We start from the raw sequence: 18019 nt of genomic DNA, 5'->3' as shown, positions 1-18019 counted from the left end.
CCAATGACAGTCTTTATCCCTACTGGATTTGTTGCCTTAATTCAGTTTCACATGACAATAATAAGGGGCATTCAGAAAGTAGGGATATTTTCTTTCTTTGGATCCACGTTACCTGGAAATAGCTAATATCCAGGATCCCAAATCGTTTAGTAAGGTTTTGAAATGGCATAGCTTTTATTAATTTTATAAAAAGTTTCTTGAAAGAATCCTGTGTGTGGAATTCTTTGGAGTATAGTAGAAAAGCCTCTAGGCTGAAGTCAAGTGTTCCTCTTCACTAGGCCGCTAAATAGATGTTAAAAAAACCTGAATCCGTAACCAGCTATCTGGACTTCTTTTATGAGAGAGAAGCCACTAATTTAATGCTTACAAGCACTGATTTTAGGGTGTTTTCTCACAGCCGAAAATAATCCTAAGTGAGGGGGGGTCAGGATAGACTAGTTCATCTCTGAGGGACTTTACATCTGTATGGCTTCACATATTTGTGTGGGATAGAGCTGATGGAGGGGAAAAAAATAAAAGTGGCCTGTATCTTGTCACAAGATAAAGGAATGCTCTGACAGAACCACAAATTTTATAATGATAAAAGACAAAAATTGACTCTCGTTCATTTTTACACATTTCTCTTTCTTTAACTTTTGAGTTAACTTTTTAAAATCTTGTTTCTCATAATTTCTGTGACACTTACTCTGTATTAGAGCTGTTAGGGTTCTGCCGAGAATTCCTTAGGCTGTGGTTGTTCTTCAGGAGATTGTTCTTGAGTAAGGGTGGTGAGTAAAGCACTGAGCTATCCCAGCTGCTGGAGAACTAGATGGAGGTGCATCTGTCTTGATTTAGTGACTACAGCTTTGCGTGGGACGTCGGGTCATTCAGGGTAGGAAAGTGCAATAAGCTGGAGATCCTTTATGTTCATCTGTAACCCTGATGGTGGTGCCTTAGCTGTATCAGAGTCCCTCTGTTTTCATAGATTTGTTTTTTCACATATTCTAGGCTTTCACACCATTCCTTCTTCTTAAGCAACTATTCTGTTTTGCTGGTGGTTCATTCATTCGTTTAATAAATATCTGTTAAACACATATTAATGTGTTTTGTGCTGGATCCTGGGGATATTACTATCATTCAAACACAGCACCAGCTCCCAAGAATTTGCAGTCAAATGGGAGAGCCAGATAAGAAAACAGGTGTTTACAGTACAAAATAAGAACTGAGGAATTAAGGATTAAGGAAGCCAATATTTACTTTCTTAAAAACATTGAACCAGAATGGTTAAATGGAAAGAGCATTCGTTTTAGATTTTGTTGATCTGCTTTTAAATCCTGATTCAATTACTTAACAGGTATGTGACTTTGGGAAAGTTAACCTTTGTGATACTTGCAAAGTTGTTCTAACTTTTAGAAATTAATATATATAAAGCACTTAGTCCAGTGCCTGCTAAATAAATGATTTCTGCTTTTTTTTTCTAAATCATACTCCGCAAATTATTGTTCCAAAGCCTATAAATAGATCATTTCTCTGGCCCCTACTTCATAGGAGATATGAAAAGAGGATATTGTAAAATTTTTTATGAACTTTGTGAACATCCTGCCTATAAAGAAACTATTAGAAATCAAATTTTATAATTATTTCTTATAAAGTTTACCCAGATTTCCATTATTAAGATATGGACTGTAAAACTCATATCTTAAGAACTTACAATATTGCTTGTGAAATATGCTAGTAATTTTGTAACCACCGGTCTTATATTTTATTTGTCAACTTAAAAAGGGGATACTTTTCTGTCTCCCTACCTCCCTCACCCCATAGTTTAGCATGCCAGTTACTTTTAACCAAATTGTGGTTTATATCCAGAAGTGTAATGGTTATAACCTTTTTTCATGAGATGTTTAAAAAGCATTCAAATAGATCATCAGTAAATTGATAAAATATCAATATATTTTCTTAAGACTCACTCATCATTACAATTTGAATTTTTTCTATTTGAAGAATTGAAAGCTGCCATATTTAGGAAGTAGTATCATGCCGTATTTAGAAATAAAATAGAATGGTTAAAGAATTTGCTTTTAACTGAAAATATATTTTTTCATTCCTTTGAAATTAAGTAACATAAAATTAGAAACTAAAATTGGTCTAACAGCAACACAATTTGTAATTCTTCAAAAACGTCAAAGTTGGTAGCTCAAATGAGAATACTGTACTTGGGAGGGCATAGATCTTATTCCATTATGTGACCTTTCCAGTTTTGCTATACTTTGTGTAATAACTATTGCAGATTTATTTGTTAATTCTGTTATAGCTGTACCTTAAAAATAAGACAAGCTGATGTTATTCACTGTAAAAAGTGTAAATACAAGTATCAACAGAACATAGAACTATTTTCTATGTATTTTACATAAATCACCCTAAATTATAAATAGGAAATAGTGATCAAACAAATACTTTTCTACCAAAAGAAAAAGCCAGTGGAACAGAGTGGGATAAGAGGTGGGAGAGAAGCCCTAGGATTGTGTTGGTAGGGCAGTAGTAAGTGACAGCATGAGAAAAATGCATGTGTTCGTCCATCACTGCTGTTCTCCTCTCTGTTTGAATTAGACAAATGGCATGTGCCCAAGGGGAACGAGGGACAATGTTCAGAAGAAAGGAACCGCTTTTATACAGCCCTGCCAGATTCATGAGAATAATGATGCATCTGCTTTTTGTTGCTGCTGTTGTTACTTAACCTTGTCATGGATACATTACTGTTTCTGTAGCATTTATTTTGTGGGTTCTTACTCATATTACTTTCTCTATCATGACTATACGGGATTGTCTGTTGGCAAATCAGCACCATTTACCCCTTCTGCACCTTGCCTGATGTAATGGCTTCCTGGAAAGTGTGCATGCTGGGTTTTTTCCCTCTTTGTGTCTCCCCGTCCCACTCCATCAAATGTGCAATTTAAATATCCAGAAGTTCATTAGAGACAATTGATTTGTAGGGGTTTTCTTTTGATTTGTTTTTGTCTGTTTTGATTTTTTTTCCCTAATAGCAAAATTTCATTTTTACCCTTCCCAACCCACGCCCCCCCCCATAGCAAAACTCCACACACTGGAATGCCAAGACAGACACATTCATTGATTTATTTAGTAAACTTTCAGCGAACTTTTGTAAGCTTCATAACACTGCATTAAGTGGTATTATAGGGCAAGGGTCCCCAACCCCTGGGCTGTGGACTGGTTACCAGTCAGTGGCCTGTTATGAACCGGACCGCACAGCAGGAGGTGAGTGGCAGGTGAACAAGCAAAGCTTAATCTGCTGCTCCCCATTGCTCGAATTACTGCCTGAACCATCCCCTGCCCCCAGTTTCGTGGAAAAATTGTCTTCCATGAAACCGGTCCCTGGTGCCAAAAAGATTGGGGACCGCTGTTATAGGGCAATTCAGTGAAGTACATAAAAGTAGTTAGATTGTGAGGGTGAAATATTCAAACGTATTTTCACCAAAACTACTATTTAAATCGAACTGTAATGCTTATATTTATAAAATGCTTCTAAATGTTCTGTTGTAAAATATAGTCAATACAGGTGGCTTTAACTATGGGTTAGTTTCTTCAACCCTTCCCTCAGATAAGCTGTGTTGTCATTAGACCATTTAAATGACTTGTATTCTGAGCTTTGTAATGTTAAGGTTTTAAAATGCATCTCAAGTCTAAACTTTACAATGTGTTACATTTTAGGTCAGAAGACATGTCTTCATCTACATGGCATCTTTCCTTACCTCTATGTGCCATATGATGGTTATGGACAGCAGCCAGAAAGCTATCTTTCTCAGATGGCATTCAGTATCGACAGAGCACTTAATGTGGCTTTAGGCAATCCATCTTCCACTGCTCAGCACGTGTTCAAAGTGTCATTAGTATCAGGAATGTAAGTATATGATAACATCTTTTAAAATTTCTATTTATCTGTATTTATATTTACTGTTCTAGTTAAAAGAAAACATATCCAATTCAAATATACTCTGTTCATTTTTCTTTTATTTCTAATCTAATGGAACCAGGGTGAATTTCTTACTGTAACTTTTTTTTTTTTTTTGGGGTGGTAAGCAGGCCTCTCACTGTTGTGACCTCTCCCGTTGCGGAGCAGAGGCTCCGGATGCGCAGGCTCAGCGGCCATGGCTCACGGGCCCAGCCGCTCCGCGGCATGTGGGATCTTCCTGGACCGGGGCACGAACCCGTGTCCCCTGCATCGGCAGGTGGACTCTCAACCACTGTGCCACCAGGGAAGCCCAACTGTAACTTTTTAAAGTCCATTTTTATTGCAATGAAAGATAGATGGTTAACAGCAATTTTTGTGTTAACTTTTTCCATTTCTCTGCTTCCTAGAACTGTAGAAATTCATGTAATTTATTCATCAAGTATTTATTGAGCACCTTTTATATTGGTGAACAAAACAAAGATCCCTGCCCCCATGGAGGTTACATTCTAGTAATGGAAAACAGAAAATAACCAACAGAACATGAAATACATTTATTTATTACATGATAATTAATGCTATAGAACAAAATACGTAGAACAGGTAAGAAGGATCAGTAGTAATATGGGGTGGGGAAGTAGACTGATGGCAGTTTTATATAGGGTAATCAGGGAAGGCATCATTGACACGGTAAATGACATTTGAGCAAAGACTTGAAGGTGAGTGAGTGGGAACAAAATGGAGGCCAGGTGTCTGGAGTAGAGGGAAAGGAGAGTGGACAAAATGAGGTTAGGGAGATATGAGAGAATGGAGATCATGTTGTCCAGTGGATCGCCAAAATCACTTTTACCTGGTTTGACAGCCATGAGAATGCACCTCTCAGATCTCCAAATACAAAGAGCATAATTGAACAATGGTCCCAGCTACTGCACTAAAATCCATCTATCATTCTGTGTAAACTGAAGCTGCTTTCCATAGGCTGCTCCCAGCCAGTGGCTAAGCAGAGCAAGGCTACTAAGGCAGGCCTGTTTCTGGGAGACACTTGGGAACTCTGGGACCGCCTTTCTGAACTTTCACTAGAATCACACTGCAATAAAAGACACTTCCACTCATCTTCCCTCTGTCCTTCCTCCTTCACTTAGATCAGACCTGTATCTAAGTCTTGTGGGTGTCCCACCCTCTCCTGAGTTCATCCTCATATTCTCTCACAGGTGTTTCCACTAACAAATTTCTTGCATATTTTGATGTCTACTTCTTGGAGGACTCTGACTAACACACTTGAGAACTTAGTCAAAATACATTCTTTGGTCTCACCCCACATCTAATGAATCAGATACTCTGGTGATGGGACCCAGAAATTTGTGAACCTTTCTACTGATTCTGATGCATACTCTAGTTTGAGAAACCACCACAGTAGGCTATTCTAAGGACTTCGGCTTTTACTCTGAGCCTATTGCATGAGTTTGAGCAGCCAGGATCTAACTTAAACTTGAAGGGGTTCCTTTAGCAAATGTGGGAAGAATAGATCATAGGGACATAAGAGTTGAAACAGGGAAAACATTAGGACTCTTGTTTCATTAATCTGGGTGAGAAAATATGGTGGCTTGAACTAGGGTAGTAGCAGGGGAGTAGTGAGAAGTGGTCAGCTTCTAGATCTATTCTGAGTGTTGAGTCCCCAAGATTTGCTGTCTGATTGGATGAGGTTTGTGAGAGGAGTCAGGGATGACTACAAAAGTTTGAGTCTGTGCAGATAGAGCAGGCTGGCAGGAAAGATTTAGAGCTCGTACTGGAACATGAGTTGAATACATCTGTATGAAATCCATCTTAAATCTGTCTACTTCTTCCACCTTAATCCAGGTTTTCTTCTGGACCACCACAGTATCCTTTTAATTGAATTTCCTTCTTCTGTTCTTATCTCACTCCAGAGCTGCAGAAGTACCTGTCTTGTAATGTAAATTGGATCCTTTTAAAATCATTTAAAATCCTCGAGTGGCTTCATATTGTTTATAGATTAAAATTTAAGTTTGTAACCACAGCCTATGTGATCTGACCCCTGTCTGCCTCTGTAACTTTGTTCACTGTGTTCCATCTAGAAACACTGGTCTTCTTTCAGTTCCTCTAATGTGCTGAGCTCTTTCCCACCTTTATACATGCAGTTTGCTTTCCTTGAGTGCTCTACCCCTCTCCAGTCCTTCAAATCCTTCACCTCTCCAGAGAAGTTTTCTCTGACTTCCCTCCTTAAAATAGGTTGTTATTATTATTATTCTGTATCTTAGCCCATTCTTTGTTTCCTTTGGTACTTTACTATAGTTTGCAGTTATTTTAATTTTTTGTTTATTAGTTCTTATGTGTTTCTCCCACCAGCCTGTAAGTTCCATGAGAAAAAGGACCATGTTTGTCTGTCCATCATTGTATCCCTTGCACCTTGTATGGTGTTGGGCATTTAGTAGACAAGGCTCAGTAACTATTTGTTTGAATAAATGAATGAGGTAAAAGTTCACACCCATCCTATGATAGCAACAATTAGGTTAAAGATAATCATCAGCTTTATATTCTAATTTTTTTTATGTTTAATGATTCCTCAGAACTTTCCTATCCATATTCTCATTTCAAAGTTGAATCTCCAAACAGCCTAGTGGAATGAATAATGAGTCACCAGTCTTTCTATATTTTTGGTGGGCATTTGTTAAAAGCATAGCCATATTTTTACGAGTTAGTTGAGTTACAAATCTAGAGACCTGGAAGCAAAAGATGAGCTTGTTCAGTCTAATTTATGGCTGCCATTCTCTTTTTTCTCCCGTTCTAATGTTTTCTATGTTTTTTTCTTATATAGGTCCCCTTTTCCCTTACCATGCATTGTAGCTTCTATGATTCCTTTACTCGTTCAGTATTGCCTACTTCTTTAAGTAGGCAAGTTGCATCTAGCTATCAAATTAAAACTTGAACACATTTAATTCCAGTCTTCCTAGACTGTATACTATACTGAAGCTGGGTTAAGAGAGAGGACCATGATCTTAGGCTCATTTCAGGGGTTCCTTGTCACTTAGCTATCATGATTCTAGAAAATATTCTATGAAAAGATTCTTAATCCATCTTTTTACACTGTCTGTGCTCATTTTTCTTCTCGTTATATTAAAAAACTAAGTCCAATTATCAGATATAATTTTAAAAATATAAGCATATCTCCTCTCCAACTCTGCTTCATTCTACTTTCTTTCTCCCAGAGAATCTCCCTGTGGAGAAATTCTTTTGGCAAAATCAACTAAAGTCAACAGCAGAAAGTAAGGATTGCAGGTTAAATTATACAGAGACTTTCTTGGCCAGAAGAAGCAGAAAACTGAATTTATAGAATTTCCAGGCTATATTTTGGGACAATAGATATAAAAGCAGAATCCTAGATTTACAAATAATTGTAGGGATTTGATAGTCTTGTATTCAGTTTTTGAAATTTATAAGATTCTAATTGTAAAAACCTAAAGATTTTTAGCAAAAAGCAAAGATAATGTGGACCACACCAGTGCAGATTTAATTCTTTTTTCCATTTATCTGGCTAAAGGTATAACTCCTATCTTTAGACAGAGAGCTATATTTATGTATATGAAAAATACCAAAGCAGGAGGAATAAAGAATTGAATTTTGTTGGTGAGAGAGAATGAGATCATTCCTATAATGTGTTTCACCCCTTCCTTCATGGCAACAAAAATGGGGTGAACAGCATCAAACTAGACAGGAAAGAGTAAGTGTTATTTAAAAAAAAGGTGGGGAGGGTAAAGGGTAGGGGATAGGGAGTGATGGTCAGAGTAGGCCTTTCTGAGGAGGTGAGTTTAAGCAGAGACCTGAAATGAAGACTGAAAGTAAGCCATACAAAGGTTCAGGGCAGAACTTTCCAGGCAGAGGGAATGGCAAATTACTTGAGAGTGGATCAAGTTAGAAGGGGCTGAAATGTTTAGAATGGCTGGAGGAAAAAGGAAGAGTGGCTGTGAGATAAGATTGGAGTGAGTGGTAAGGATGAGACAAAGAACGTTTTAGACCTTTTTTTTTTTTTTTAAATAGAAATTGCTTTACAGCAATCATACAGATGGTTCTGACCTAAAGGCTTGAAATAGCTTATATTAAAAAAAGTTGTTTAAATATACCTCAAGTAATGATTCTGTTGCCAACTTACTCCTGTATTTGAGGTCTACTACACTGTCAGATGTGACAGAGAGAAATGGTGTCCTAGTGAGGGTAAGTTCTACCTAGTGCCCATCATAAGGGGAAAATATTTTTTTTAATGAAAAGAAATTGAGTTTATCCACCTAAAGATTTAACCAACCACTATTTACAGACAAACTCTAGGCAAATACTTTTCATTTTGTGTATAAATTCAGACCTATTTATATTGTTTCTAATTACATCATCTTTGAAAATGGTAGTCTGTATATCAGAGTTTCAGATCCTCCTGAAATGATATAACATCTAACCCAACTTATTCCTTCTTGCATTGAGGACTTGTTTCTCTCCCTATCACATAGATTTTTGCTTCTCCCTTTCCCCCCTCTAGCTGATACCCTGAGAAGAACCGAGCCTCAACATAAATAGGGTCCTTAGTAAAGCCGTCGTCTTTTCAGTCTCTTAAGTTCCCGTCGACAGAGTTTTCACAGGTTTCCTTTGATTTGAGTGTGTGTTTTATACACACATACACATATGTATATATGTATAACAGGTAAATTGTCTCTGCTTAGTGAACTTGGAAAATAACAGAGACAAATAAGGAAAGTGATACAAATTCTGTCAATTAAAGGACTTTGTTGATGAACAGCTTTAATTTTTGACAGAAAAAAATGGGAAATAGGAAAAGGTATCAGAAAGGTCTCTGTTCTTCTCATACATGGTCTGAGTAAAGGGCCACTTTTTAATAGAGCCATGATGATTGAAATTAAGGTATAAATAGTTTGCTGCTCCTTTTTGTCCCTAGTTTTTTTTTTTTTTTTTTTTTTTTGTGGTACGCGGGCTTCTCACTCTTGTGGCCTTTCCCATTGCGGAGCGCAGGCTCCGGATGCACAGGCTCCGCGGCCATGGCTCACGGGCCCAGCTGCTCTGCGGCGTGTGGGATCTTCCCGGACCGGGGCACGAACCCGTGTCCCCTGCATTGGCAGGCGGATTCTCAACCACTGCGCCACCAGGGAAGCCCCCTAGTTTTTTTTAAGTGGTATTTTTAAACTTTTTTAAAAGAAGTAACAAGATTTTATAATGTCATATGTTAACCTTGTGGTAGGTTTAATTGAAAAGTCTTGGAGGTTCTTTTGTTTTGTCGGTGGGGGGGTGGTGTTGGTAATATTCAATGTAAGTAAGACTGAATTAGGCCAGCTGAGTCCATTTAGGGCAATAAGTTGCATTATTTCATCTCTGATGAAAATAAATTGAAATGTCTTTTTCTTTTATTTCAGGCCTTTTTATGGTTATCATGAGAAGGAAAGACACTTTATGAAGATCTATCTTTACAACCCTGCAATGGTGAAAAGGTACAAAGATAAATGAAATAAAAAATGAATAACTATCACTTAAGTATTTTAATAATAAAAAGAAAACATCTAGAAGAAAGGCCTGTATAGTTTGTAGCATTATTAAAGAAAGAGACCATAATATGTACATACATGTGTAAAGAGAGAGAGTCATGGCTTGGACTGTAGGAAGGATATTGTAAGGGTAAGGGACCTTGTTTTACACCCAACTGCTGCTTTTCTGTCTTAGATTTAGAGAGTTTGTAGAAGTATATAAAGAGAGATGATTGGCTGCCTTCTATATAATAATCCTAGTGCCCTGCTAGCCAGACCAAATGTTCAATACCAAGAGAAATTTGTTCTTCAGTTTCAAAGCAAGGAGAAATATGTGAGAGTGAGGCCAGAGTGGGAGAGCTTTCTACTGTGAACTTAACCACTTTTTAGTACTTAAAAGATTTTTCTGATGAGATAGGTGATGTTATTAACATTTTTTTCCATATTGTTTAATGAAATGTATCACCATTTAGAAGATTTATATGACTTAGTGGATCTATATTTTCCAAATGACGAGTGCATGATGTTAGAAAATTATGGCTGGGTAAAAATACTTCCAAGTGTTAGGTAAACCAATAGATTTTAATAGAGTACAAAAAGTTCGTTGATATGGTTTCAAATTCCACATTATTGCTGACCTTTAAGAAATTACCACTCCATTGCATTTCCATGTAGTAGAAACAAAGATCAACATTTACCTGAAAAGGCTATTCAGTTACTCTTCCTTTTTCCAATTATTTATCTGTGTAAGGCTGGATTTTCTTCATATGCTTCAACCAAACAATATATCAGAACAGACTGAGCTGAAGCAGATGTGAGAATCCAACTGTCTTCTATTAAAACAGAGGTTTGCAGAGGTGTAAAACAATTCCCCTTTTCCCACTAAATTGTTTTTGTTTTGGAAAATGTAGGATTTTTTAATATATAAAACACTGTTATTTATGTTAACATATAATGGGTTTATTGTTATTTTAAAATTAGTAAATAAGTTTCTTAAAATTTTCTGTTTTAACCTGATTTGGTGTCAATGGATATAAGCCACATAAACAAAAACTCTTTGATGCTGTCAATAATTTTTAAGAATGAAAAGGGGTCCTAGGGCCAAAAGTTTGAGAACCATCAAAATAAAGCTCTCTTAATTTTCTATCAAAGATTCTTAAAATCTATTCACAGCCATTCTGTCCTTCTCACTGCCTATTACAGTGGAAGAGATTTACCCCCTTACCTCTAAAGCTCATATTCCACCCTCTTTGACCTTTGCTTCCGTCTATCAGTTCTCCCCATCTCCCTATCCACATCATTTAAATATTAATAAGATTCTGTTAATTTTACACATACACACATTCATACTCAAAGACATTCATACTTATAGCTATTCTTCCAGAAGATGTTTTGTTTTTTGGTTTTTGGTTTTTTTTGCCTGTGCTGGGTGTTTGTTGATGCACGCGGGTTTTTCTCTAGTTGTAGCGAGTGGGGGCTACTCTTCCTTGCAGTGCACAGGCTTCTCATTGCAGTGGCTTCTCTTGTTGCAGAGCACAAGCTCTAGGCGCGCAGGCTTCAGTAGTTGTGGCACGCAGGCTCAGTAGTTGTGGCTCGCAGGCTCAGTAGTTGTGGCACATGGGCTTAGTTGCTACATAGCATGTGGGATCTTCCCGGACCAGGGATCAAACCCTTGTCCCCTGCATTGGCAGGTGGATTCTCAACCACTGTGCCACCAGGGAAGTCCCCGCCCAGAAGAATTTATCTATACTTTGTGTGTTCAGTGTCTTACCTCCCATTCACTCTTTAACTTACTCCAATATAGGCTCTACTTCAACCATTTCATTCAAATTGCCTTCATTAGTGACCTCAGTGTTGTTAAACCCAATTAACACCTCTTTGTCCTTACCTTTTGACCACTTGTCAGTGCTTAGGTACCTTAAAATAAGGCTGCTTTTTTTTTTTTTTTTTTTTTTGGTGGTACGCGGGCCTCTCACTGCTGTGGCCTCTCCCATTGCGGAGCACAGGCTCCGGACGCGCAGGCCCAGCGGCCATGGCTCACGGGCCCAGCCACTCCGCAGCATGCGGGATCCTCCCGGACCGGGGCATGAACCCGCGTCCCCTGCATCGGCAGGCGGACTCTCAACCACTGCGCCACCAGCGAAGCCCAAGGCTGCTTTGATGTAAATCTTTTCTGGTTTTCCTCATACCTTTCTGTTCATTCATATTTACAACATTTTGTCGATTCCTCTTTTAACATTGTGGTTGTTGGACTTTTGTCTTAGGCATTGATTTTTTTCTCTATATATGTTCCCTTCACTTTACAGTCTTACATACTCCCATTTTTTAAAATCTTTATGCATTTGTCTTCCAAATATATATCAATAGCTTGAATTTTCCTCCAGAGCTCCTGACCAGTATATCAAACCATCTACTGGATAAATAGAATAGCACTATAGTTAAGAGTGAGGGGTCAAGTCAGAGAAAATTTGGGTTGAATTTGAGCTCTTCCACTTTTTATTTGTGTGATTTTGGACAACATTTTGATCTAAGACCCAGTTTCTCTGTTTATAAAATGGAGATAGTAGTACCATAGGTTTGTAGTAAGAATTACTTGAGATTAAGCATTTAGAGCACCTAACACAGTGTCCAGTACATAGTGCCCTAAAATATGTTTGTTTCCTCTACTCTGTTAATAAAATTATCCTTATCCTCATCTTTATTATCATTTATTTCTAATATTTTTATAGAAATCTCCCTGAATATTCCAGTATGTCTAAAACTGAGTTTGTCTTTATTTCCTCTCCATATAAAATCCCCAAACAAACCTGTTTTCTTCCAGTAATGTAGCACCACCAACTAGCTGCTTAACCAAGATATCTAGGCATTATCCTCAACTCATGTTGTCTCACCCTCCATATCTAGTTAGTCATCAGGTCCTGACCATTTTATTCCTTATATGTCTCCTGAATCAACACATTTCCATGATCCTTGTTAAAGCTACCATCATCTTAGTTTTTCCACAGTAATCTCTCACTCTCTGTCTGTCTCTAGTGTTCTGCATTCTCTAGCTAACCTGGTCATTTCATTTTCCTGCTCTTCACTTCACAGGCAAATTCCACCACCTTTTCAGATGTCTTTGATAGGCTCTGCATGATCTGACTTCTCATTACCTCTCTACCCCCCCCCCCCCCCCCACCATAGCCTCTGTCTCTAAGCCTCACTCAGTGGTTTCAGTTCTTGAATAAACCACATTTTCTTGTGACCCTTTACATGTGCAATTTTATTCACATGAAATACTCTTTTCCTCTCTGAGAAAAAGTATTTCCAGTTCATTGTTTAGTCTCCTGCTTTAGAGACTTCTCTTCAAGAAGGCTTTGCAGAAGCTACAGTCTGGTTAATATCCCTTCTAGATGTTTCATATACTTCGCCTGCATAGCAATTGCACTATTTATAATTGCCTATTGTTTGTATTCCCCATCATGAAGGAAAAATAACTCAGAATAAAAATATCAAAAGTGGTAACATCTCTGTGTGGTTGATTGAGTCATATGTCCTTTTTTAGAATTTTTATATAATCTTTTCAAAATTTTTTTGAACTTTTATAAAAAAGCTAATATTTAAAAAATCCTTTTGACATTTTAGGTTTTTCAGTATAATTAGCATTAAATTAGTTTTAGAAGTCAAAATATTCTTCATTCAAGGCATTTTTTGTCATTTTCTTTCAGAGCATGCAGCTTACTTTAAAACTTGATTTTAAACTTTAAATTTCCAACAAAATACAAATTTCCAGTATAATTGAAATCAAAATTTTGTGTGCTAGTATAATGTATTTTATTCTCTATATTTCTATAATCACCGTTTCACTTAACATTTTAGGAAACATAATTTTATGATATAACTTTTTTTTTCTAATTTAGGATATGTGAACTTTTGCAAAGTGGAGCCATAATGAATAAATTTTATCAGCCTCATGAAGCGCATATTCCCTACCTCCTACAGCTCTTCATTGACTACAATCTGTATGGAATGAATTTAATAAATCTGGCTGCTGTCAAGTTCCGAAAAGCAAGGAGGAAAAGTAAGGTTAATTTTGCAAGTTCAAATTAAAGCTTTGAAACAAGTATTATGTAATTTATGATTTATAAAATAATATATATTTAGAAAATAAATGCTGAGTGGATAAGGAATAAAAAGAAATATGCAAAAATGTCTTAGAGTTTATCAAGAAAAGAATCTCAAAATAAATTTTTTTGGTAATAGCTTTATTGAGATATAATTCACACGCCTTAAAATTCACTCATTTAAATTGGACACCTCTGTGGTTTTTAATATATTCACAGAGCTGTGCATCCATCACCACAATCAAATTTAGAACATTTTCAACACCTCTAAAGGAAATCTTTATCAATTACCCCCAGTCCTCCCTTAGCAACAATGAATCTTCTTTCTGTCTCTCTTGTTTGCCCATTCTGCATATCTCATATAAATGGAATTATATGTTTATTTGTTTTCACTTAGCCTAATGTTTTCATGGTTCATCCATGTTGTAGCAGGTATCAGTATTTCATTCCTTTTTACGGCCAGGTAATATTCTGCTGTCAATGTGGTACCTCGTTTATTGATTCATAAATTGACGGATGTTTGGGTTTCCTCCTTTTGGCTATTATGAACAGTGCTGCTGTGAACATTCATGTACAAGTATTCGTGTAGCCATATGTTTTCATTTCTCTTGGGTATATACCTAGGAATGGAATTTCTGGTTAAAATGCTGTAACATCTTTTGCATTTTATTGTTGTATTCCTTCTCCTCTACTTAAAACAAAGTGAAACCAACATTTTTCCTCCAACCCGACTGTCCTTTATGTTATAATTATTTTCTTCTCTTTCACTGACAAACTTTTAAAACCAAAAGTTAGCTTTTTTTTTCTCTTGTTGTTTACCAGCTATTCTTTTTTGGTTTAACTCCTTGGGTTTCTTCTACCATACCCAAACTGTGTTCTGAAAAGTAACCAGGGAGGACTTTTTCCCCCTGAATGGTAGGTTAGGTTATTGAGATCCACCCTCCTACTAAAACCAATTTAAGAACTAGGTAAGATTTTTTTTTTAATCTTAATCTATCACAGAGATTATAAACAATAAAGAAGTACTGGCCAAAAGAGGAAATAGAGTGCTGAAAACAGCCTTTGCCCTGTGGGGTTTGCTAATCCTGGCTACCTCCATTGAGACAGCCTTACTAGGTGAGGGAGCCAGAAACAACAACTCAGGGCCTGCTCGACAGGTTGGAACCCTCCAGAGTAAGGTAGGGTTCCAAAGAGATATACCCAAACTAGGAAGTGGAACAACTTTGAAACATTTCAGCCCAATTTGAATCTCCTGGGACTAAAAGAGATTCCCAAATCTAGAACTTCATCTTAGGTGGTGGAATCATTGTACATCCATATGCCAGAAAATAAAAATAAAAGAGACCAGACAGATACTTCATACCTTGTATAAAAATTAACTCAAAATGGATCATAGACTTAAATGTAAAATGTAAATCTGTCAGACTTCTAGAAGAAAACAATGAGAAAATCTCCTGACAAGTTGATTTTGTCAAAGTTAAAAACTTTTTCTCTGTAAAAAATAAGATAATAAAAAGATAAGTCACAGACTGGCAGAGAATATTTTCAAATTACATATCTGATAAAGTGCTTATATCTTGAATATATAAAGAATTCCTAAAACTCAATAATAGGAAAGCAAACAACCCCATTAAAAATGGTCAAAAGAGCTGAACAGACACTTCAACAAAGAAGATATAAGGGGCTTCCCTGGTGGCGCAGTGGTTGAGAGTCTGCCTGCCGTTGCGGGGGACACGGGTTTGTGCCCCGGTCCGGGAAGATCCCACATGCCGCAGAGCGGCTGGGCCCCTAAGTTATGGCCGCAGAGCCTGAGCGTCTGGAGCCTGTGCTCCGCAGCGGGAGAGGCCACAACAGTGAGAAGCCCGCATACCACAAAAAAAAAAGAAGATATAAGGATGGCAAACAGGAATAGATGATTCTCAACAGTATATATCATTAGGGAAATGCATTTTAAAACCACAAAGAGCAACCATTACACACCTATTAGAATGGTTAAAATCCAAAAAAACCTAGTATATAACTGAATAAACAATAAACAACAATAACAATAAACAAATGCTGGTAAGGATGAGAACAGCATCAACTCTCATTCATTGCTTGTGGGAAGGCAAAATGGTGTAGTCACTTTGGAAGACAGTTTGGCAGTTCCTTGTAATGTTAAATATAGACTTACCATATGACCCAGCAGTTACACTCCTGTATGTTTACCAAGTGATTTAAAACTCATGTCCACCTAAAAACCTGTATGCAAATGTATATAGCAACTTTATTTCATAATTGCTAAAAATCTAAAGTAAACAAGATGTCCACTCAATGGGGCAATGGATAAACTGTTACATACCAATACAGTGGAATGCAATTTATCAGTAAAACACATCAAGCTCTTGACTCATACAACATCGATGAACCTTTAATGCATTTTACTAAGTGAAAGAAGCCAGACCCAAAAGACTGCAAGTTGTTTGATTTTATTCATACAACATTCTGGTAAAGGCAAAACTATAGAAATGTAAAACATATTAGTGGTTGCCAGGAGTTGGAGAAGAGGAGAATGTTGACTACAAAGCCAATATATAGGGGAACTTTTAGGATGAAGGAATTATTCTGTATGTTACTGGCGTGGTGGTATGATTCTATGCATTCTTGAAACCCATGTAATTGTACCGTAACCAAGTATTGATGGTTAACATCTCCAGTGATGGCATGTGGATATCGTGTCCCCTCTCATATGATATGATGAGGATGCTTCACCTCTGTGGTATTCTTCATGGAAACCCATAATAACATCTAATCATGAGGAAAACATCAACAAACCCAGATTGGAGGACGTCCTATAGGTGAACTGACCAGTACTCATGACTGTCAATGTCATGAAAAACAAGGACAGACTGAGAAATAGACCAGAGGAGACTAGGGAGACGTGATAACTAACTACAATGTGGTACCCTACATTGGATCCTGAAACAGAAAATGGACAGTAGTGGATAAACTGTTGAAATTCAAATAAAGTGTATAGTGTAGTTAATAGGAAGGTATCTGTGTCAGGTTTTTTGTTTTGATAAATGTGCTTTGATAATGTAAAATGTTAACAATGGGAGGGGTGTGGTAAGCAGATTCAGAAACTGTACTGTACTATCCTTGTAACTTTCCTGTATCTAAAATTATTCCAAAATGTAAAGGTTATTGGGGGAAAAAAGAATAACAGTTTGGTTATCAGTGTCAAATATAGCTGGGAGTTCAAGAAGAATTGACGAATTGAAAATGTTCTAGAGAATGTACGGGAGGTATTTATAGGAAAAGGAGGTCAGTTTTACAAAAGTTTGTTTCCAGTAGGTGAAAAAGCATGAGAAAAGTTTGAATTAGCAAGTATATGTAAGCCATTTATTTTAGTTATAAAAGTTAGATGAGTATTGGAAGGGATTTTTTTCAAAATATGTAAAATTTTTACAATTTGAAGGCAGAAGTATATGAAATTTAGTTGGGGAAATTAAAAGCAGGGAAATTTCAAGTATTGTGAAATAAAATGTTTATTTTAGGCTTTTGTTTTGTTTTGTAAAAAAATAGATAAAAGATAATGAAATCATGAAAAGAATAGGTGAATATTTTTGTATTATATTTTGTCACGTAATATCAGATGCATAATTAAATGGACAGTAAACTTATTGTAAATGTGTTACATATATATGCACAACTTAACATTTTAATCTTGTAAGACAAGTTAATTTAGTACATAATGTAGTCTTTTGAAAGTAAATTCAAAAGTGAAAAATATTTAGAAATTTTAATATTACATATGCATATACGATTTTGTCTTATTATTCAGTTGTATACTCAGTTGCCAAATGAAACGGAGATGTTGCTAATTACTGTTGTTAAGGTGAAGTATATAGAAGTACTTAAATAGAGTAAATATTTTTAGCATCACAGAGGGATTTTTTTTACAGTTCTCCATAGTGGCTTTATATTACATTTTTAACATCCAGAGTTGAAAAGAATTATATATGTATTTATAAAATAAAATAATACATAAAGTGGAGGTAAAGTGTGAATTTTTATACTGTGATAGATAACTTTGAATTAGTAAACTTGTGTAGATTTTTCACTCATATAAATTTCTTAGAAAATAATATTTGTGTTTTAATTTACAACTTGCAAAGTAATTTCATATAAATACCCTAGCCACATAACAGCAAAGCCTTCAAAAACTTCTGAAGGTATATAGAATCAGTTCCATGGTTTGTTATGTGTTTTGTTAAAATAGCAAAGATGGTAAGTCTAATTAATTACATAATTTTGTGATCAAACTAACCAAATAAGAAAAAGTATCAAATTTAGTTGGAGAGGATTGCAAATTTAATATCTTTCTTAATGTTAAGATTCCTTCTATGCCACTCGCTCAAGCTTTCTTTATCTGAAAATTTAAGTTTCCCATAAGA

At 36.3% G+C, this 18019-nt stretch overlaps 1 protein-coding gene across 3 annotated transcripts in view; it reads left to right on the top strand.

Annotated features, from left to right (window-relative positions):
- REV3L (REV3 like, DNA directed polymerase zeta catalytic subunit) overlaps positions 1 to 18019 on the top strand; it is a 190605-nt gene that overhangs the window by 59298 nt on the left and 113288 nt on the right. For all 3 annotated transcript variants that reach the window (XM_059083580.2, XM_067011663.1, XM_067011664.1), the window contains 3 exons: positions 3706 to 3895; positions 9373 to 9447; positions 13380 to 13540. In XM_059083580.2, the coding sequence (XP_058939563.1) occupies positions 3706 to 3895; positions 9373 to 9447; positions 13380 to 13540 (426 nt within the window). The remainder of the gene's footprint in view (positions 1 to 3705; positions 3896 to 9372; positions 9448 to 13379; positions 13541 to 18019) is intronic.

The sequence above is a fragment of the Kogia breviceps genome, chromosome 13 (assembly GCF_026419965.1).
Source record: "Kogia breviceps isolate mKogBre1 chromosome 13, mKogBre1 haplotype 1, whole genome shotgun sequence".
Classification (NCBI taxonomy): domain Eukaryota; kingdom Metazoa; phylum Chordata; class Mammalia; order Artiodactyla; family Physeteridae; genus Kogia; species Kogia breviceps.
Note: the sequence above shows the minus strand (reverse complement) of the source record. Positions and strands in the feature narration are given on the sequence as shown.